This window comes from Capsicum annuum, chromosome 2 (assembly GCF_002878395.1).
Source record: "Capsicum annuum cultivar UCD-10X-F1 chromosome 2, UCD10Xv1.1, whole genome shotgun sequence".
Classification (NCBI taxonomy): Eukaryota; Viridiplantae; Streptophyta; class Magnoliopsida; order Solanales; family Solanaceae; genus Capsicum; species Capsicum annuum.
Window position 1 is genome coordinate 137,172,259 of NC_061112.1, and position 14,815 is coordinate 137,187,073.

The following is a 14,815-nucleotide window of genomic DNA, read 5'->3' on the forward strand; positions in this document are numbered from 1 at the left end:
TTTATTTGTTTTGATTACTTCCTTGTTAAATTGAATTAAGGCCGGTTACCATTTCTTAAGGTTGTATAATGCACTTGTGAGATAATTTTTATTTATTTAATACTTTTTAGTTTAAAAATATTTATCTATTATACTAATAATAGATGCAGAATAATAATAAAAATATACAATGAACTACTTCTATAGTTTGGAAAAAATTAATGAAAATTTAACTTTTTATTGAATTTTAAATCATTTGATTTATTATTGTTAATTCCATTTTTCGGTTTATTCGTGAATACCCCCAAAACTACCAATTGCTAGATTTTCTACTCGTAACTTTCCGAAGAACCCGTGCTAATGGACGAAACTGCGTCGTATCCTCCTATTGAACCATCCAACTTCGACCTTATAGTTGTCGGCACCGGTCTGCCGGAGGCTATACTCGCCGCCGCTGCCTCCGCCGCCGGAAAATCAGTCCTCCACCTCGACCCTAATCCCTCATACGGTTCCCACTATGCCTCGCTTCCGCTTCAGGAATTCACTTCATACATCGAATCACAATCATCCGATTCTTCCCCGATTTCGCGACCCGATACGGATTCGGGTTACACTCGGGTCGGTATCGCTACCCGACCGATGTACTCCTCCGTTGAGATTACGTCTTACTCCGCGGAACCCTTGGAACAATCTAGAAAGTTCAATATTGATTTGAGTGGGCCGAGGGTTTTGATGTGTGCAGATGCGATGATTGATCTAATTTTGAAGTCTGAGGTGAATCAGTATATGGAGTTCAAGGGCATAGATGGGAGTTTTATCAGTGATGGAGAGGGCAATTTGGAGAATGTACCTGATTCGCGCAGCGCGATATTCAAGGATCGGAAATTAAGCTTCACGGAGAAGAATCAGTTGATGAGATTCTTCAAGCTGGTACAAGGCCATCTTGAAGCTGCAGCTGGTGGTGGTGGTGGTGAGCAGAGTAGCGAAAGTAGGAGCATATCAGAGCAGGATTTAGAGAGTCCGTTTTCGGAGTTTTTAAGCAAAATGGGGCTCTCTCCAAAGCTAAAATCGTACAGATCGACTCGCCTTTCTCTCTCTGTTAGTCACAGTTTCCTGTTATTCTTTTTTTGCTTTCGTTGTCGCTTGCTTATGTTGTATGCTTGTTCCGTTCATAAACAGTAGGAACATATAGCTTTAGCTGATTGTGTGATTCCTGTATGATTGTGATGTCTCAGCCTAATAAAGTAGGAAGCTTTATAAATTTTTAGTGGAAACTAGGAAGCTTTTCATTAGATTGAATGAAAGCACGCCAAAAGTAAAGCATTCATTTCTCTAATATACCATGCTTCAAACAATTTGTACTGGGAGGATAATTGTTTGTTTTGTACTTAGGCCAAAGTCAGGGGAGGATTTTCCGTGAGGGGTTCAGTAGTACATGTACGGACTAGTTGAAGGGGTCAGTCTCTATTATTTATACATAAAATTTTTTTTGACCATGTAAAAATAGTATAATTTTCCGACGAAGGGGGTTCGGATGAACCCCCTGGAATACATGTACATCCGCCACTGGCCAAAGTAGTTTAGTACTTTTTATATGTATCTCTGATTTCCATGACATCGATGTAGTGTCCCGTATGATTCCTGCTGTTTCAAAGGAGTCCTGACAAATTTCTACATCTTTCTTTTGATTGTTGAAAAACTACTACTACTACTTTTCCATGGTCTAGACATGGATCTTATGATTGTGGTTTATCTGATAAAAATAAAATACAATCAAACCGTGGTGTAAGTTATGAGCTTATTAGAATTATCTGACGTACAAAACCATAGATATTTTATTAATGATATTTGGCTTCCCTTAACGTTGTAATGGTCAATGAATCATTGCTCTCAACAAATGTGAATGGGTTTATAAATTCAAACTGTTTAAGATTGTGAATCCAGAGTTGGAATGGTTTATGAATATTAACTGTTTACGGTTGTCTCTCCAGAATTTGGCATTTCACTTGGAGTAAATCTGTATGCTATAGTTGAGATTCTAGCTATTATTCATCTGACCAAGTAGTGAACTACTTTTTTTCTAATTTCTTTTAAGGATTGTTCTATATGCAATAGCAATGGCAGATTATGATCAAGAAAATAGAGATGTTGGCAAAAGTGTTCTTAAGACAAAAGATGGTATTAATCGATTGGCCCTTTATCACTCATCCGTTGGCAGGTTACTCCTCTCCCTTCTTTTGTACTTAAGAAAAGTCATGTAGAAATTATGAAAGTACCCCTTCCATCCCTTTTTTATACATAAAACAGTAGTGTAGTCATCCTGAATGTACTCCGTCCATTTGTGCATAAAATGGCTGTGTACTAATTATGAAATTACCTCTTCCATTTACTTGCTGTTAAGCTTCCCCTTTATCCACAACTGAGATTCATGCTCCTAATTATCGAAATCTTGAAAATAATACTATTAGGCTAATCTATTTTTGTTGTCCATTTGCCTCTCTGGTATACCAAAAAAAAAAAAGTTCAATATGACGCATGCTTAGGTTATGCTTGCATGTGTGGATGAAACAGGTTTAACCTTGGAATGCCCATCATTTGTGTTTTCATATCTGTCAACTTTTTCCCGAGCATTTATGCTAAGTCAAAACCTTGATCTTGTAATGTTAAGATGGTTAACTGAGAGATCAAAAGTCAGCCTGGAGAGCTCTATGTATAGTTGGATTAGTCTTTTTGACAAGGGAAATAGTCGAGACTAGTTAATCATTTTCAGGAACTGTTAGAAAAAGAGAATGAGATTCGATCTTGAGACTAATTAATCACAATAGTTGATCCACTGAGATGGAAAGTTATCTTTATACGCCTTGACATCTTATGAACTTAAGTTTCGTTCTCACGAAACAAATTCTTATAATTTTCCAATTGTTCACAAACTTTAGGTTTCCTAATGCACCTGGTGCTATGATTTATCCCATCTATGGTCAAGGGGAACTTCCACAGGCCTTTTGTCGTCGTGCTGCAGTCAAAGGATGCATTTATGTACGTCTTTTAATATCTTTTTGCTTGGATAGCTCTAGCGTATTATCACTTTGTTTTGCATTTTGGTTCCAGTGAGATTCTTTTCCCCTTCTTCCCTCGTGTTGTTAATTCATGGTAAGAGAGTATAAAATATTCCAAATATGTATTATGTTTGTGGTCCTTTTATGTTTTGGTTGTATAAGTTTCTCACCACCCTGCCAAAATGGAGAAGAGTTTTTGTGAAAATCCTTTATAAGGAAGTGAAAGAGGTGCATAACATAGGCCTGAAGAGTTTCTGAAGGTCTTAAATTTGCATTGGATGACGTATCAGCTCTCCCAGCATGTAGCTTAGGGAGCTTATCTCTAGCGACAAAGTCTATTGAATAGTTTTGCAGCTAGTGCTGGCCTTGTTTTTTTAATTCCCCAGAATGCTAGATATAATGCTAGATATACATTTGTGGTGATTTGCCAGTTATCCCTACTGTCTTATCGTTAGAAATGTTGATGAGCTTATTTGTAGTATTGAAAGAAGCACTTTTCAAGCAGTTGGAGAGGATTCACACTGTTATTTACCTCCTGAAGGATTACTTTTTAGGCAAACTTAATTATTCTTTTAATTTGACAACTTCTGAATGACTCTTTAACTTCAAGTTTTTGACGACTGAATGAGCTCAGCTTTTTACTTGTCTAATTGAAAATATCATCTTGATTGAGTTTCCCTTCTGTTACCTTTTTTCTGTCATTAAAAAAATCTCTGTCTTGATTTCGTCATTCATTGTTTAGTTGTAACTGGAAATTTGAAAAATAAAGTTCTTATTTGTTCTTACATCTGATTCATTGTTAATGGTGTCCACTTGTCAATACTCGTTAATTGATGTTTAATTTTCTGGAATTCTTTGAATTGTTGTCATTAGTAGTCTTCCCAGAGGCTAATTTCTATCTTTACTTCAACTTGTTTCCAGGTTCTTCGGATGCCTGTTAATTCTCTCCTTATGGACAAGGTTCAAAGTGATTCTCTCCTTGTTCCTATAAGACTTTAACTGTGCTCATTTGGCATAGCTAAACTTTTGTAAATTTCATGAGTTGACATGTCACTTTGATTATTTCACAGGCTAGTGGGAGTTGCAAGGGTGTTTGCTTGGCTTCTGAACAAGAATTGTTCAGCCATAAGCTGATTCTAGCTCCATCTTTTGCGGTTCAATCACCATTCCCCCATTCTTCCCCTGATACTCGTGATTTTCGCTTGCGAAATACGACTGAGAAGCTGGCGAGGAGTATATGTATCTCGAAGCACTCTTTGAAATTGGATGTAGCCAATTGTTTGATATTTTTTCCTCCTAGATGTAAGATAGATTCCTAACTTACTTTTTGTTTTCAAGTGATTTAATATATTTTACCTTACCAATTTTCCTTCCCCAGCTCTCTTCCCTGAGCAGGTAGCAGCAATCCATGTGCTTCAGTTGAGTAGCAACGTAGCTGTTTGCCCCTCTGGAATGTGAGTTCACCTGCCTCCTTTCTAATTTACTCACCACTTCCCTAATGCTATATGGGCTTCTGACACATCACCGTTAACATGTCACTATTCAGAATTATTATTTTTTTTAGGATGTTTTCTTTACTATTCCGCCTTTCACTTTTAGAATGTTACTGCTCACGTTAGCACCTTTCTTCAAAAGTCAAAATGTTACATTAATAGACACCAAGTTGTTATGCACAAGTTATGTATATGACTCAACCTAAGTCATCACCAGACATCTATCAAGTTTGTTCAGCTACCTATAACAAATATTCCCTGTTAAACTTTTGAAACCATGTTGTCAACTCTAAGAATGTGATTTCAGTGATGAGAGCGCAATTTTGATGTCGGTTCTCTTCTTTTGGTGTATGGTTTGTATATGGGGTTTCGCTCAATTGTAAATAAAATTACTTACCTTATCAACAAAAAAAGAAAGAAAAAAGAATGTGGTTTTGGTAGTTTGATTGTGAATTTCTAATATAGAGTAATTAATACTATTAAGTTGAATGGAATGGAGTTACAAATTTTTGGTTAATTCCTTGAGTGTCTTCTTACCCTATCTCAATTGGTTTTTTGCTTTCTCTTTCAGGTTTTTGACTTATCTTTCAGCTATATGTGAGGATGATGACCAGGGGAAGAAGCTATTACATGCAGCCATCAATGTTCTGTTTCAGGCTCCTGTTTCTGGAAGTTCTGCAAATAACAATTCTGCAGAGAACCAAAGTGAAACTGGGGATGCAAGGCCTGCTTTACTTTGGAGTGTCTTGTATACTCAGGAACTTGCGAAGGTATCCACTATACCCTTTTATATCTTGTTTTGTTTTTGGTTTGCTCTACTCAGTTGCTCTTCCATTTTGTTTCTATAATGATTTTCCCCAGTTCTTGTTTCATTTTGCTGAGGTTTCAATGTTGTCTTTTGTTACGTAAAAGTGTTGAAACAGCTGTCATGAGCATTTCACTTAGGGGCCTTTGCAGTCGGTCAATTTTGTTTCCTTCCAGGGTTGTGAATTCTCTTCGTTCAGAATCTTCTGCACATTTTGATATAGGCCGTCAACTTAGAATGTTGAACATGTATATTAGTACTGTTAAGGTACCCACTGATTAAGCCAACTGTAACCAAACAGCAAACACAACATATTAGGCTGCGATCCACATTACAATCCCCAATTAGTTAATTAATTATTTATCTATGAAGTAATAATCTCAGTTCATCCGACATGTTACCAAATGATCCCTGAGTTATAGTTGTCCTGATTTTTCCAATTTTTGTCCAGCAGTTTCAGGATGTACTAGATAACATCATCTGTACCCCCATGCCAGATGGGAGTCCATATTATCATGATCTTCTGGGTGCTACAGAAAAGGTAACATGCATTCCGCTTTTCTTAAATGTACCTCTTTTACGTTGGTCCATATTTTCTTTTCTCCCCTGTTCCTGCCTCCTTTTCTCGTCTTTCGTCTTGTGCCCTCTCTGCCGTGGCCCGTTCACATGCATTCTGAAGGGCTTATTGTGCCGTCTTCGGTGTTCTGGTGTTATGTTGTGCAGATATTTCAAGAGCTGTATTCTGGTGAAGAATTCTTCCCCAAATCAACCTCATCGGAGGAGGGTGCTGGCCAAGAGCTCGAGGACTAGACAACAATATTGATGCTTCTGGTCTCTGGATATGTTTTCGTTTTAGCTGACAGAGGGTGGCAGAATATCACAGTTTGCATTGACAATGACAACAACATACCCAATGCAATCTCACATGTGGGGTGAGTGTAGGATGTATGCATTGACAATGACGACTAGCCACTAGGATATAGTTGAAGTGGTTTCGGTCCCTACCAATGTTAGTGTTTGGTTCGAAATGCTTTGTTGTTGTAAGAGTAGTATGTTGGTGTTCGAGCTTCTTCGGCCTACAATGAATAGGATTGAATATAGGGCATGAGACTTGGTCTACTTTTGCGACCATTAGTTTTTGCGTTTCCTGATTTGAGAGTTGGGACTTCCCAATTCTTTTGATTTTTTCTTTTAGGAATGGCTCTATTTACTTCTTGTACGATAATATAGCTTATTTATCTGATTCCCATTTCTTTCCTGTTTTTTCAACCAAATACATTAATATTTATGTTGCCCATCATAAATATATTGTATAATTTAAACTAATATATCAAACTCTCTGTCATGTTGAACGATGTTACATCACATAAAATAAAATGGAACTATAAACGAATAACAAAAATACAATTTGCGTTTTGTGCTATAGATGATAAAGCTAGAAGATTTATACTGGAAAAGGAAAAAACGTACTCAGCAATCGAAAGCCATTGAGAACTAGCATCAACACCAGTAGATGGGTTGCCGACGGAATCCTACATAAACTTGCATTTGCATACACCATTTAGTTTCCATGCAAACTGCTTAGAGACATCAAATTTGTGCAATGTGGTAACTGGAGCATAATTATTCTCCTCAAAGTTGCCCATTAATATTCCCTCGTCCAATTCTTTTTTTTTTTTTCCCATTCTCTGTTCGATATAAATGCACCGAACTATGCATCACTGTTAACATCCCAAAAAATAAAACAGAACACTTGAAAAGAAAGCTATATATAAATGCATATAGGATAGAATTATGATCACAATGTCAAATGACGAGAAAGTTATCTTGATCGGTTATGAGTGGAAGACTACTCGAAAAAAAGTGGAAGACTTACTCTATTGTTTAGAAATGAGGTAAAGAGAACAGTGCAATAAAAAAACTTGCTGATTCTGTTTATCATATTTTAGGATGTGGTCTGAAGCAATATCTGCCTTAACTGCAATCCTGTATGACTTATTTTCTTGGCTACACATCTGTCTCAATATCTTATGCAGCAAGTTGAATTGGGGAGAACAGAACATTGCTTTATAGGAAATCCTTCTTTTGTATGTTTGTGCTTGAATGCACAATATGTCTTTTTTTGTTCCTTTCTTATTCTTTTACCAGGGTTAGAAGCTGCTTGGTATATGTTAATTTTTTATCTGTCGAAGCCTCAAAGGAATAGTTAATGTCAGATGTGGCAATAGTTTTGCTGGCAATTTCTGCTGTAATTATCAGATAGACCACAACCTTAAAAATACTTTAACATGTATGAATATACCAGTTTTTCTGTAACAAAGTTTAGACACTTGCTAACAGAATTATGCCTATGTTGAGAACAAGAAATGGAGGGCGGCAACCGAAGACATAGCAAGACTCACTTTAGATAATCTTGCCAAGTACTTCGTTCTTTCAATTATTGAGGCTTCAAAAAGTTTGAAGGTTGGACTTACAGTACTCAAAAAGAAATGCAGGTAGTTAGGCATCCCTCAATGGCCACATTGGAAGATCAAATATCTAGACAGTCTCATACTTGATCTCCAGGTCTCCTCTTCAGCTCGTTAATATTTGCTCCCATTGCATTGAAAAACATATTTCTTTGTTGTTTCTTCTTTTAATATATAGCTAAACACAGGAAATTGGCAATGTTACTAGATGGCTCGACCGAACAGTGCTCTTGTAACATTCAATATCTCTTATTCAGAGCTAGAAGAAACTATTTTGATACTTCCTTTGTTTCAATTTGTTTGCCTGGTTTTGACTTGTCACAGAGTTTAAGAAAGTACTGAAGATGTTTGAATCTTGTGGTCTTAAACTAAAGACAGGTAGAATGTTTCAAAATGTCCTTTAATATTGTGGCCTTAAACATGCGATGTGGAGAGTTAGAATTAAAGAGTTACCAAAAAAGGAAAGGGACATTCTTTTTTAAACGGACTAAAGATCAAAGAAAGACTAACAAATTGAAATGAAAGGAGTATTATTCTGATATTGGTTCACAAGTTGGATGACTTAAGCTTGTTTCTTATATTGGTTTTCGTGCCTGGATGGATGTCTTTGTAGAAAGATATGCAACGACAACAACAGAAAGATGAGTTAGCAGCTATCACAGTTGAAGAGAAAGAATGGTAGAATATGAATGAGAAAGCATAGAAAAGAAGCCCTTCATCGTCAGATAGTTAAAGGACCACCTGAGAAAATGTAAGTATAGATTAGCTAGCTAGCATTTTTACAAGAATAGCGATTCTTCCCACTGATTTTCCATTTATGGCGCATTTTTGTCATTATTCAATTCAATTTCCTATTATAAGGGTGTTTAAATGAACTGCTTGATCAAGTTATTCATAGGACAACTGGGATCCATTGTTTAATTGATGGTTCTGTTGCACCAATCTTAACTTAATATCGAAGCTTATTAGCACTTTGAGTACAGAATCACTATATCAAATGGTTAATATTACTTACAGTTGATCATCTTGGATGGTCATCCATTTGAAAAAGTCCCCTCATATCATGCTCAGTATGTTTTGACCATTGCACTTTCTAGTATCTTGAATTAGTTCATATAACTCCTACAAACTGTACTAGGGTTGTGTTAAAGATGCCTTAGCTGGATAAAGAATGAATGGTGCTTTTCTTCTTGTTTTTGCGCCGTTGGCAGCTAAACATGTTAAAAAGTAACAGTTTCTTCATGCTGCTGATTTTCTTCTGCTTGTGCCTGCTAATTTTGCTGCTCCTTTATGATCGTGAACACGTTTTCCACATGACCAGATTTTTTACATGCCCTTCATTTCTCTCCAAGTCTGAAACCAACAATACATACTCTCAGTATGGGAAGGCTTTTTGCAGTGTGGAGATTGCCTCCTTTCTCTCCTAGCTTGGCTGAGCCAGCATTTTTTCTTTCTCCAATGGCCTTTTTCCACCAGAAATTGTTTGAACTTTGCTGTTTTGCTTGCCACTAACACTTCCTCATTGTTCTCCTCCATCCTCGGCAATCTTCTTTGTTCAGTTGCTTATAGAGCAGTCGCAAGCTCCGGCAAAGTTATTCTGCGAAGATTTTCAGAGTCCTCCTCAATGTAGGAAATTTTTGATTCAGATCTCTCCGGAACGCTTACCAAGACCTTGTCCACAACTTTCATCATCTAGTTTCTCAATCAACTACCTGATCCAGTTCAACACCTTTAGATCTTAGAAGCTTGTCAGGGAACTACTTGATAATTCTGTATATTTCATCTTCAAGGTCTCACTGCATTACCTTGCTTACTCTCTGCCTTGGAACTCTTCCTTAAGCTTTCCTTTTCTGTTTAACAATACATACATTTAGATACAGATCAACACTGGAAATTTCCCAGCGGTCAAGCTTCGCCATATCCTACAACCCACCATGAGTTCAGAACCAAATCAGGAAGGTGATAGGTATAACTGATGGGGAAAACTATGAGCCGAAGAAATTGCTGTTAGCCATGCGTTTGTTCATAGATTCAATTGCTTCTGACTTGGTTGGAGTTCAATCTAATCAATCATTATTTTTTGTGCACTTCATTTTTTTGTTTCCTGTCAGCTCTGTATTGCATGTGTTCAACTGTATTTTAACTGTTGAAAGTTTCTTGTAGAACTTAACCGATTTAGTCTATGTATTGAGAAAGATTAATTAGAGTTAATCTGGTGCTTGTTTAACGTCTATTTCTTTGCAGCAGGAGAAGATTGGAAGACTGCCATGTTTACTCCATAAATTGGTTTTAGCTTCTGCTTAAACCTGTTAATTGGACTATGTTAATGACACTCCATTTTGATGATATGTTCCTAGTTATAGTTGGAGAATCTAATTTAACCTTCGTCATGTTTTTCTTGTTTCTTTCTTTAAGTCTTAAGGAACAAATTACAAATATATAGGTTTTTGAGGTTTGAAAATTAGGTGGGTTTTAGGTAAAAGAGGGCTAACATACCAAAACTGTGAATTGTATTGTGATGTAAATGCAGGTACTTATAATTCGCCCACATGGAGGACGCTGCTAATGAACAGGAGATCCCTAGTTTCACATTTGCTTATCTAAAATCATCATCGCCAGCTTTGGGTCATCTCAGTGTCTATTTGAGGGTACACAAATACCTTCTCCAACAGCATTTTTTGAGGGTTTGTGTCTGATATTCCTTCACTCGGTATTATGTTATTGTTGTTGTATACCTCTCGTTTTACTCTTTTTTTCTTCTATGTTTATCGTTCTTCTACTTTATATGTAATCTTTATCTGGAGTGTAATCCCATATTACTGGTGCAAGCCTGAGGACATATCGGGCTCTTGACCAAAAAGAAAGCACCTTTGAATGGTGATCTAAATTCGTCATGTTTCTTGATGATTGAATGTTGACTGCAGGTTCTGACACTTGAATTATTTGAATTTGGTCTGGGATTTGAAAAATGTTGAAGACAATTGATGGTTTAGCAAGGAGGTTGGTTGGGAGTTCATTGGTCAACATGCGCAGATTTCTGTTCCGCATTTTATCTGTAGGTCCAATTCCAAACCACATCGCCTTTATTCTGGATGGGCATCGGAGGTATGCCAAGCAACGGAATATTGCTGAGGGCAATGGACACAGAGCTGGATTTTTGGCTCTCATGTCCATGCTCAAGTATTGCTACGAATTGGGTGTCAAATACATGACAATATATGTATTCAGCATTGATAATTTCAAAAGAAGGCCAGAGGAAGTTCGATTCTTGATGGATTTAATGATGGAGAAAATTGAAGGACTACTCAAGCAAGAAAGTGTTATCAACGAATATGGAGTGAGAATACATTTCGTAGGGAACCTGAACCTTCTTGACGAACCAGTTAGAGTTGCAGTTGAGAAGGCGACCCAAGCCACCGCCAACAACACCAAGAGCAATCTCCTCATCTGTATGGCCTACACTTCTAGTGATGAGATCGTCCACGCAGTTAAAGCATCCTGCCAAGAGAAATGGAACGAAATCCAACAACTTAACGCGAACCAATCTCCAAATGCAGTAACAGCAGGAGAAAAATTGGAGCGCGATCATTTCATATATCTGGTAGACATAGAGAGGCATACATACATGGGATTGGCACCTGAACCTGACATTCTGATCCGAACATCAGGGACGTCTCGCCTCAGCAATTTCCTTCTTTGGCAGACAACAAACTGCTTACTGTATTCCCCGAAGGTATTGTTTCCTGCGATTGGTTTACGACACTTGTTATGGGCAGTGTTGAATTTCCAGCGAGTGTATCCTCATTTGGAGAAGGAAAAGAAGCAGTTGTAAAATCATTGCGATTATTCTTCATTTTAGCTTCAGGCTAATGATGGCTCTGTAATTAGACACTCCGGTTTAGCCTTGATCTCGTTTCATTTTTTTTTTTTTTTTTTAAAGTCGTATCCATGTCTATCTATATACACTATATTAAAATTGTTAACAGTATTGTTCAACTTTTTGTTATTCATTAAAAGTCTCCGCAATAGATAAAATTATATTTTCAATTTTTTTCTTCCAATTATTAGTAATATATGAGAAGAAGTATATTTTAAATACTAAGAAAACATTTAATTTTCTCTTTAAGGTAGAATGCTTTTTAAGTATAGAAAAATTAATTTTTCTTTTAGGAATAGAATCCTTTTAAACAACCTTTCTACTTCTTCGGAGATAGTGGTATGGACTGCGTACATCTTATCCTCCCCAGACCCCACTACGTGGAGTGTATGGGTTTGATATCATTGAATAGAATCCCTTTAAGTATAAATATAGAACTCATGTAAAATTCATATTTTTAGCACGGAAAGGAAAATTTTTTAAAGAAGCAAAATTTATTTTAAGAAAAAAAATGAAAGAAACAAAAGTTCTATGCGACTTTTAGGGAAAAAGCTATCTATCGAAAGTAAAATAGTTTAAAAATCAAAATATCTATCAATATATCTATATCTATCTCTCTCTATATTTTTTTTTTCAAAACAAACTATGTACACCACAAGTGGTACACACAGAATCTTAACAGAAGGTATGGGAAATATTTGACGAATAACTACAATTTGATGACGATCAGAATATATTGCTGCAATTTGCATATTTTTGTGATGGGTGAAAATTTGGGTGACACTTTCCAACAATGCCATGGTCTTCTGCTTTAACCATTAAATTCTTAAAATAAAATAAGATTTGATTAAATCCGTAGAAATTATGAATAAATTTACTAACTACAATAAAACACTTGATACAATTCCTGAAAAGGTGAAAATGTAAGATAAGTTGATAAGTTACTATCTTACTACATAAATGACTAAATACGAAATAAGCATGTTAACGTCGAATGAAATAATCGAAAAAATCAAAAATTTATCTAGCTTCAAGAATTTTTGTTTAAGAATAAGAATTTCTTTAATTAATTGATTAGTATTACTAAAATAACCTATTTAGGTTATAAAAATACCTAATAATAAACATAACTTATGGCTAAACTTTACCTAAAATTATGACATATCAAGTTATCAATTGTGAGTTTCATTTTGTGCTTCTTTTATTTCTACGTTTTCTACTAATTTTGATTTTGATTCAAGTCATCTTATTGCATTCACGTTTTCTTATTTTGTATTTACATTATCTATTGTTATATCTCCTATGCAAATTATAAAAGTTTGTTGTGCTACATATTTATTGTTATCTTAAATGTGACCAGAGACATTCGCGCAACACACGTTATAAACTAGTTGTATTAAAAGTGTGAAGGCGCCTTAATAATGCTGTTTGAACTTTTTATCGTTCATTAACACATTTTGCTTCACATAAAATTGTTTTTTCACTTTTTCTCCTATAATTATTATTTAATTATATAATATTAAATCCTAATATATATGGGAGAGGATGAAATCTTACTTCTTAAATAATACATAAATATGAAAAAAATATAATTAACAAATTTAAATTAAAAAAATTGAAAGTGGAGACAAAAAAAACCCCTAAGCATAGAAATAATTGAATTATATTAGTATTTGGTCTTTCATTCTATTAAATTAAAAAAATATGTAAAATTCCTATATTTAGTACACTTCTAAATCAATTAAAATTCGAGCTCTTGGTCCATCACTAAAAGTTTCTGCAATAAATAAAATTATTTTTTCACTTATTTTCTATAATTATTATATTATTATATTTAAAATAAAAGAGTTCTAAAATATATGGTAAAGAAAAAAAATCTATGAAGAATTAATGTTGGTAGATTTTTTTCTCCTTGTGTATTAAAAAAAAAAGGTCCTAAAATATACAAATTAAAAAAAAATCATCAAAATTTGAATAATAAGGTTTGATAGCAACTTTATTTATATGTGTTAGGACTCTTTTTTTTTTCCATAATAAAATGCATGACGTTTTTTGATTTGACATTAAAAAAAGAAAAATATGGATGGTGGAAAATAATTAAAGGCATCACAATACTAAACTCTTAATATTTAAGTTTTTTTATAAAAGTAAATAAAAGTCTTTCATATTTAGAAAAGTTTTGTATATAAAAAAAGAAAATCACACTTTCGTATTGGTTTCTCAGATGGTTTAATTGTTCTTGCTTGTGTTTCATCACTTTGAGAATCCAAGTCGCAATAATAATTTTTTTCATACCACCGTTCGATTCCTCTTCCCCCTCACAATTTTTTTTAGCAATTATTAAATTGCTAATTGTTCATAGCTTGTATTATGAGATCATAATTTGTTTCAGACTTAGACAATCATTTAGATACATAGAGCGTTTGGTGAAAGTTCGGGTAGAGAATTAAAATATTGAGATACTTTTTGTGTGTTTTTGACCCTTCACTTTATTCATAAGTCGTTATAAGATTTTTCAAGTTGTTTTTTCTATAGAGAAAAGGAAAGGACTGTTTTGTAGTATGAGATCCCATAATAGTTCAGGTAGGAAGTTAAAAAAATTCAGATATCTTAGGTGTGAATGCTAAAAATCGAGATATTTTACAAGTATTTTGTAGTATGAGATCTTCAAGCAGTGAACGCTAAGCTCAGATGGATGAATCGCATCGCAGCTAAGGTAATTAATTTCTACAATTTCCTGAAGATCCATTTTTTGTTTGATTTGATTTAAATTGAGGAAATTTACTAGATAGTCAGTCATTTTCATCCTTTTAAAAATACCCAACAATCAACTCAATACAAATTTAAATTACTAAAAGATTTTGCTATTCAAATTGGCTTGCAATGTAGGATTCTGTTGTATTTGATCAAAATGATTTAGTGATGCAAATAAGATTTTGATAACTTCCTTCAGTTGTCGTATAGAGTGCATAAAGCATATTTTTCCTTCGATAAAGTTGAGTGTAGTATAAGAAAATGAACATCTTTTGTACCTATTAAGTATGGCAAGTGAAAATACCATTGCACGTAAAGTTGAGTGTGGTATTAGAAAAACTTACTGTAAAATAGGGACATCTTTGGTACCTATAAGTATGGCA

The 14,815-nt window shown here is 34.9% G+C and overlaps 2 protein-coding genes across 4 annotated transcripts; both read left to right on the forward strand.

Moving 5' to 3' along the window:
• The first annotated feature begins 220 nt into the window (after positions 1 to 220).
• LOC107859784 (rab escort protein 1) lies at positions 221 to 6,602 on the forward strand. Of its 2 annotated transcripts, none has more exons than XM_016704892.2 (9): positions 221 to 1,049; positions 2,075 to 2,197; positions 2,916 to 3,015; positions 3,957 to 3,995; positions 4,106 to 4,337; positions 4,414 to 4,489; positions 5,100 to 5,298; positions 5,788 to 5,874; positions 6,057 to 6,602. In XM_016704892.2, exons 1-9 carry the CDS (start codon positions 340 to 342, stop codon positions 6,141 to 6,143), a joined length of 1,653 nt encoding a protein of 550 aa, XP_016560378.1. In that variant the 5' UTR covers positions 221 to 339; the 3' UTR covers positions 6,144 to 6,602. The 2 variants fall into 2 exon arrangements, with proteins under 2 accessions (XP_016560378.1, XP_016560377.1); XM_016704891.2 differs by having other exon boundaries at positions 239 to 1,049; positions 5,785 to 5,874.
• A 3,518-nt stretch (positions 6,603 to 10,120) lies between these two features.
• LOC107861288 (dehydrodolichyl diphosphate synthase CPT3) lies at positions 10,121 to 11,818 on the forward strand. 2 transcript variants are annotated; one of them, XM_016706633.2, is made up of 2 exons: positions 10,121 to 10,511; positions 10,726 to 11,818. In XM_016706633.2, the coding sequence occupies exon 2, from the start codon at positions 10,770 to 10,772 to the stop codon at positions 11,631 to 11,633; it is 864 nt and encodes a 287-aa protein (XP_016562119.1). In that variant the 5' UTR covers positions 10,121 to 10,511; positions 10,726 to 10,769; the 3' UTR covers positions 11,634 to 11,818. The 2 variants fall into 2 exon arrangements, with proteins under 2 accessions (XP_016562119.1, XP_016562120.1); XM_016706634.2 differs by having other exon boundaries at positions 10,121 to 10,485.
• The last annotated feature ends 2,997 nt before the right edge of the window (positions 11,819 to 14,815 follow it).

Coding starts and splice junctions, on each gene's coding strand:
- LOC107859784 (XM_016704891.2), top strand. CDS start 340: ATGGACGAAACTGCGTCGTATCCTCCTATTGAACCATCCAACTTCGAC. Junction 3,016..3,956: donor CAGTCAAAGGATGCATTTAT/GTACGTCTTTTA, acceptor ACTTGTTTCCAG/GTTCTTCGGATGCCTGTTAA. Junction 3,996..4,105: donor ATTCTCTCCTTATGGACAAG/GTTCAAAGTGAT, acceptor ATTATTTCACAG/GCTAGTGGGAGTTGCAAGGG.
- LOC107861288 (XM_016706633.2), top strand. CDS start 10,770: ATGTTGAAGACAATTGATGGTTTAGCAAGGAGGTTGGTTGGGAGTTCA.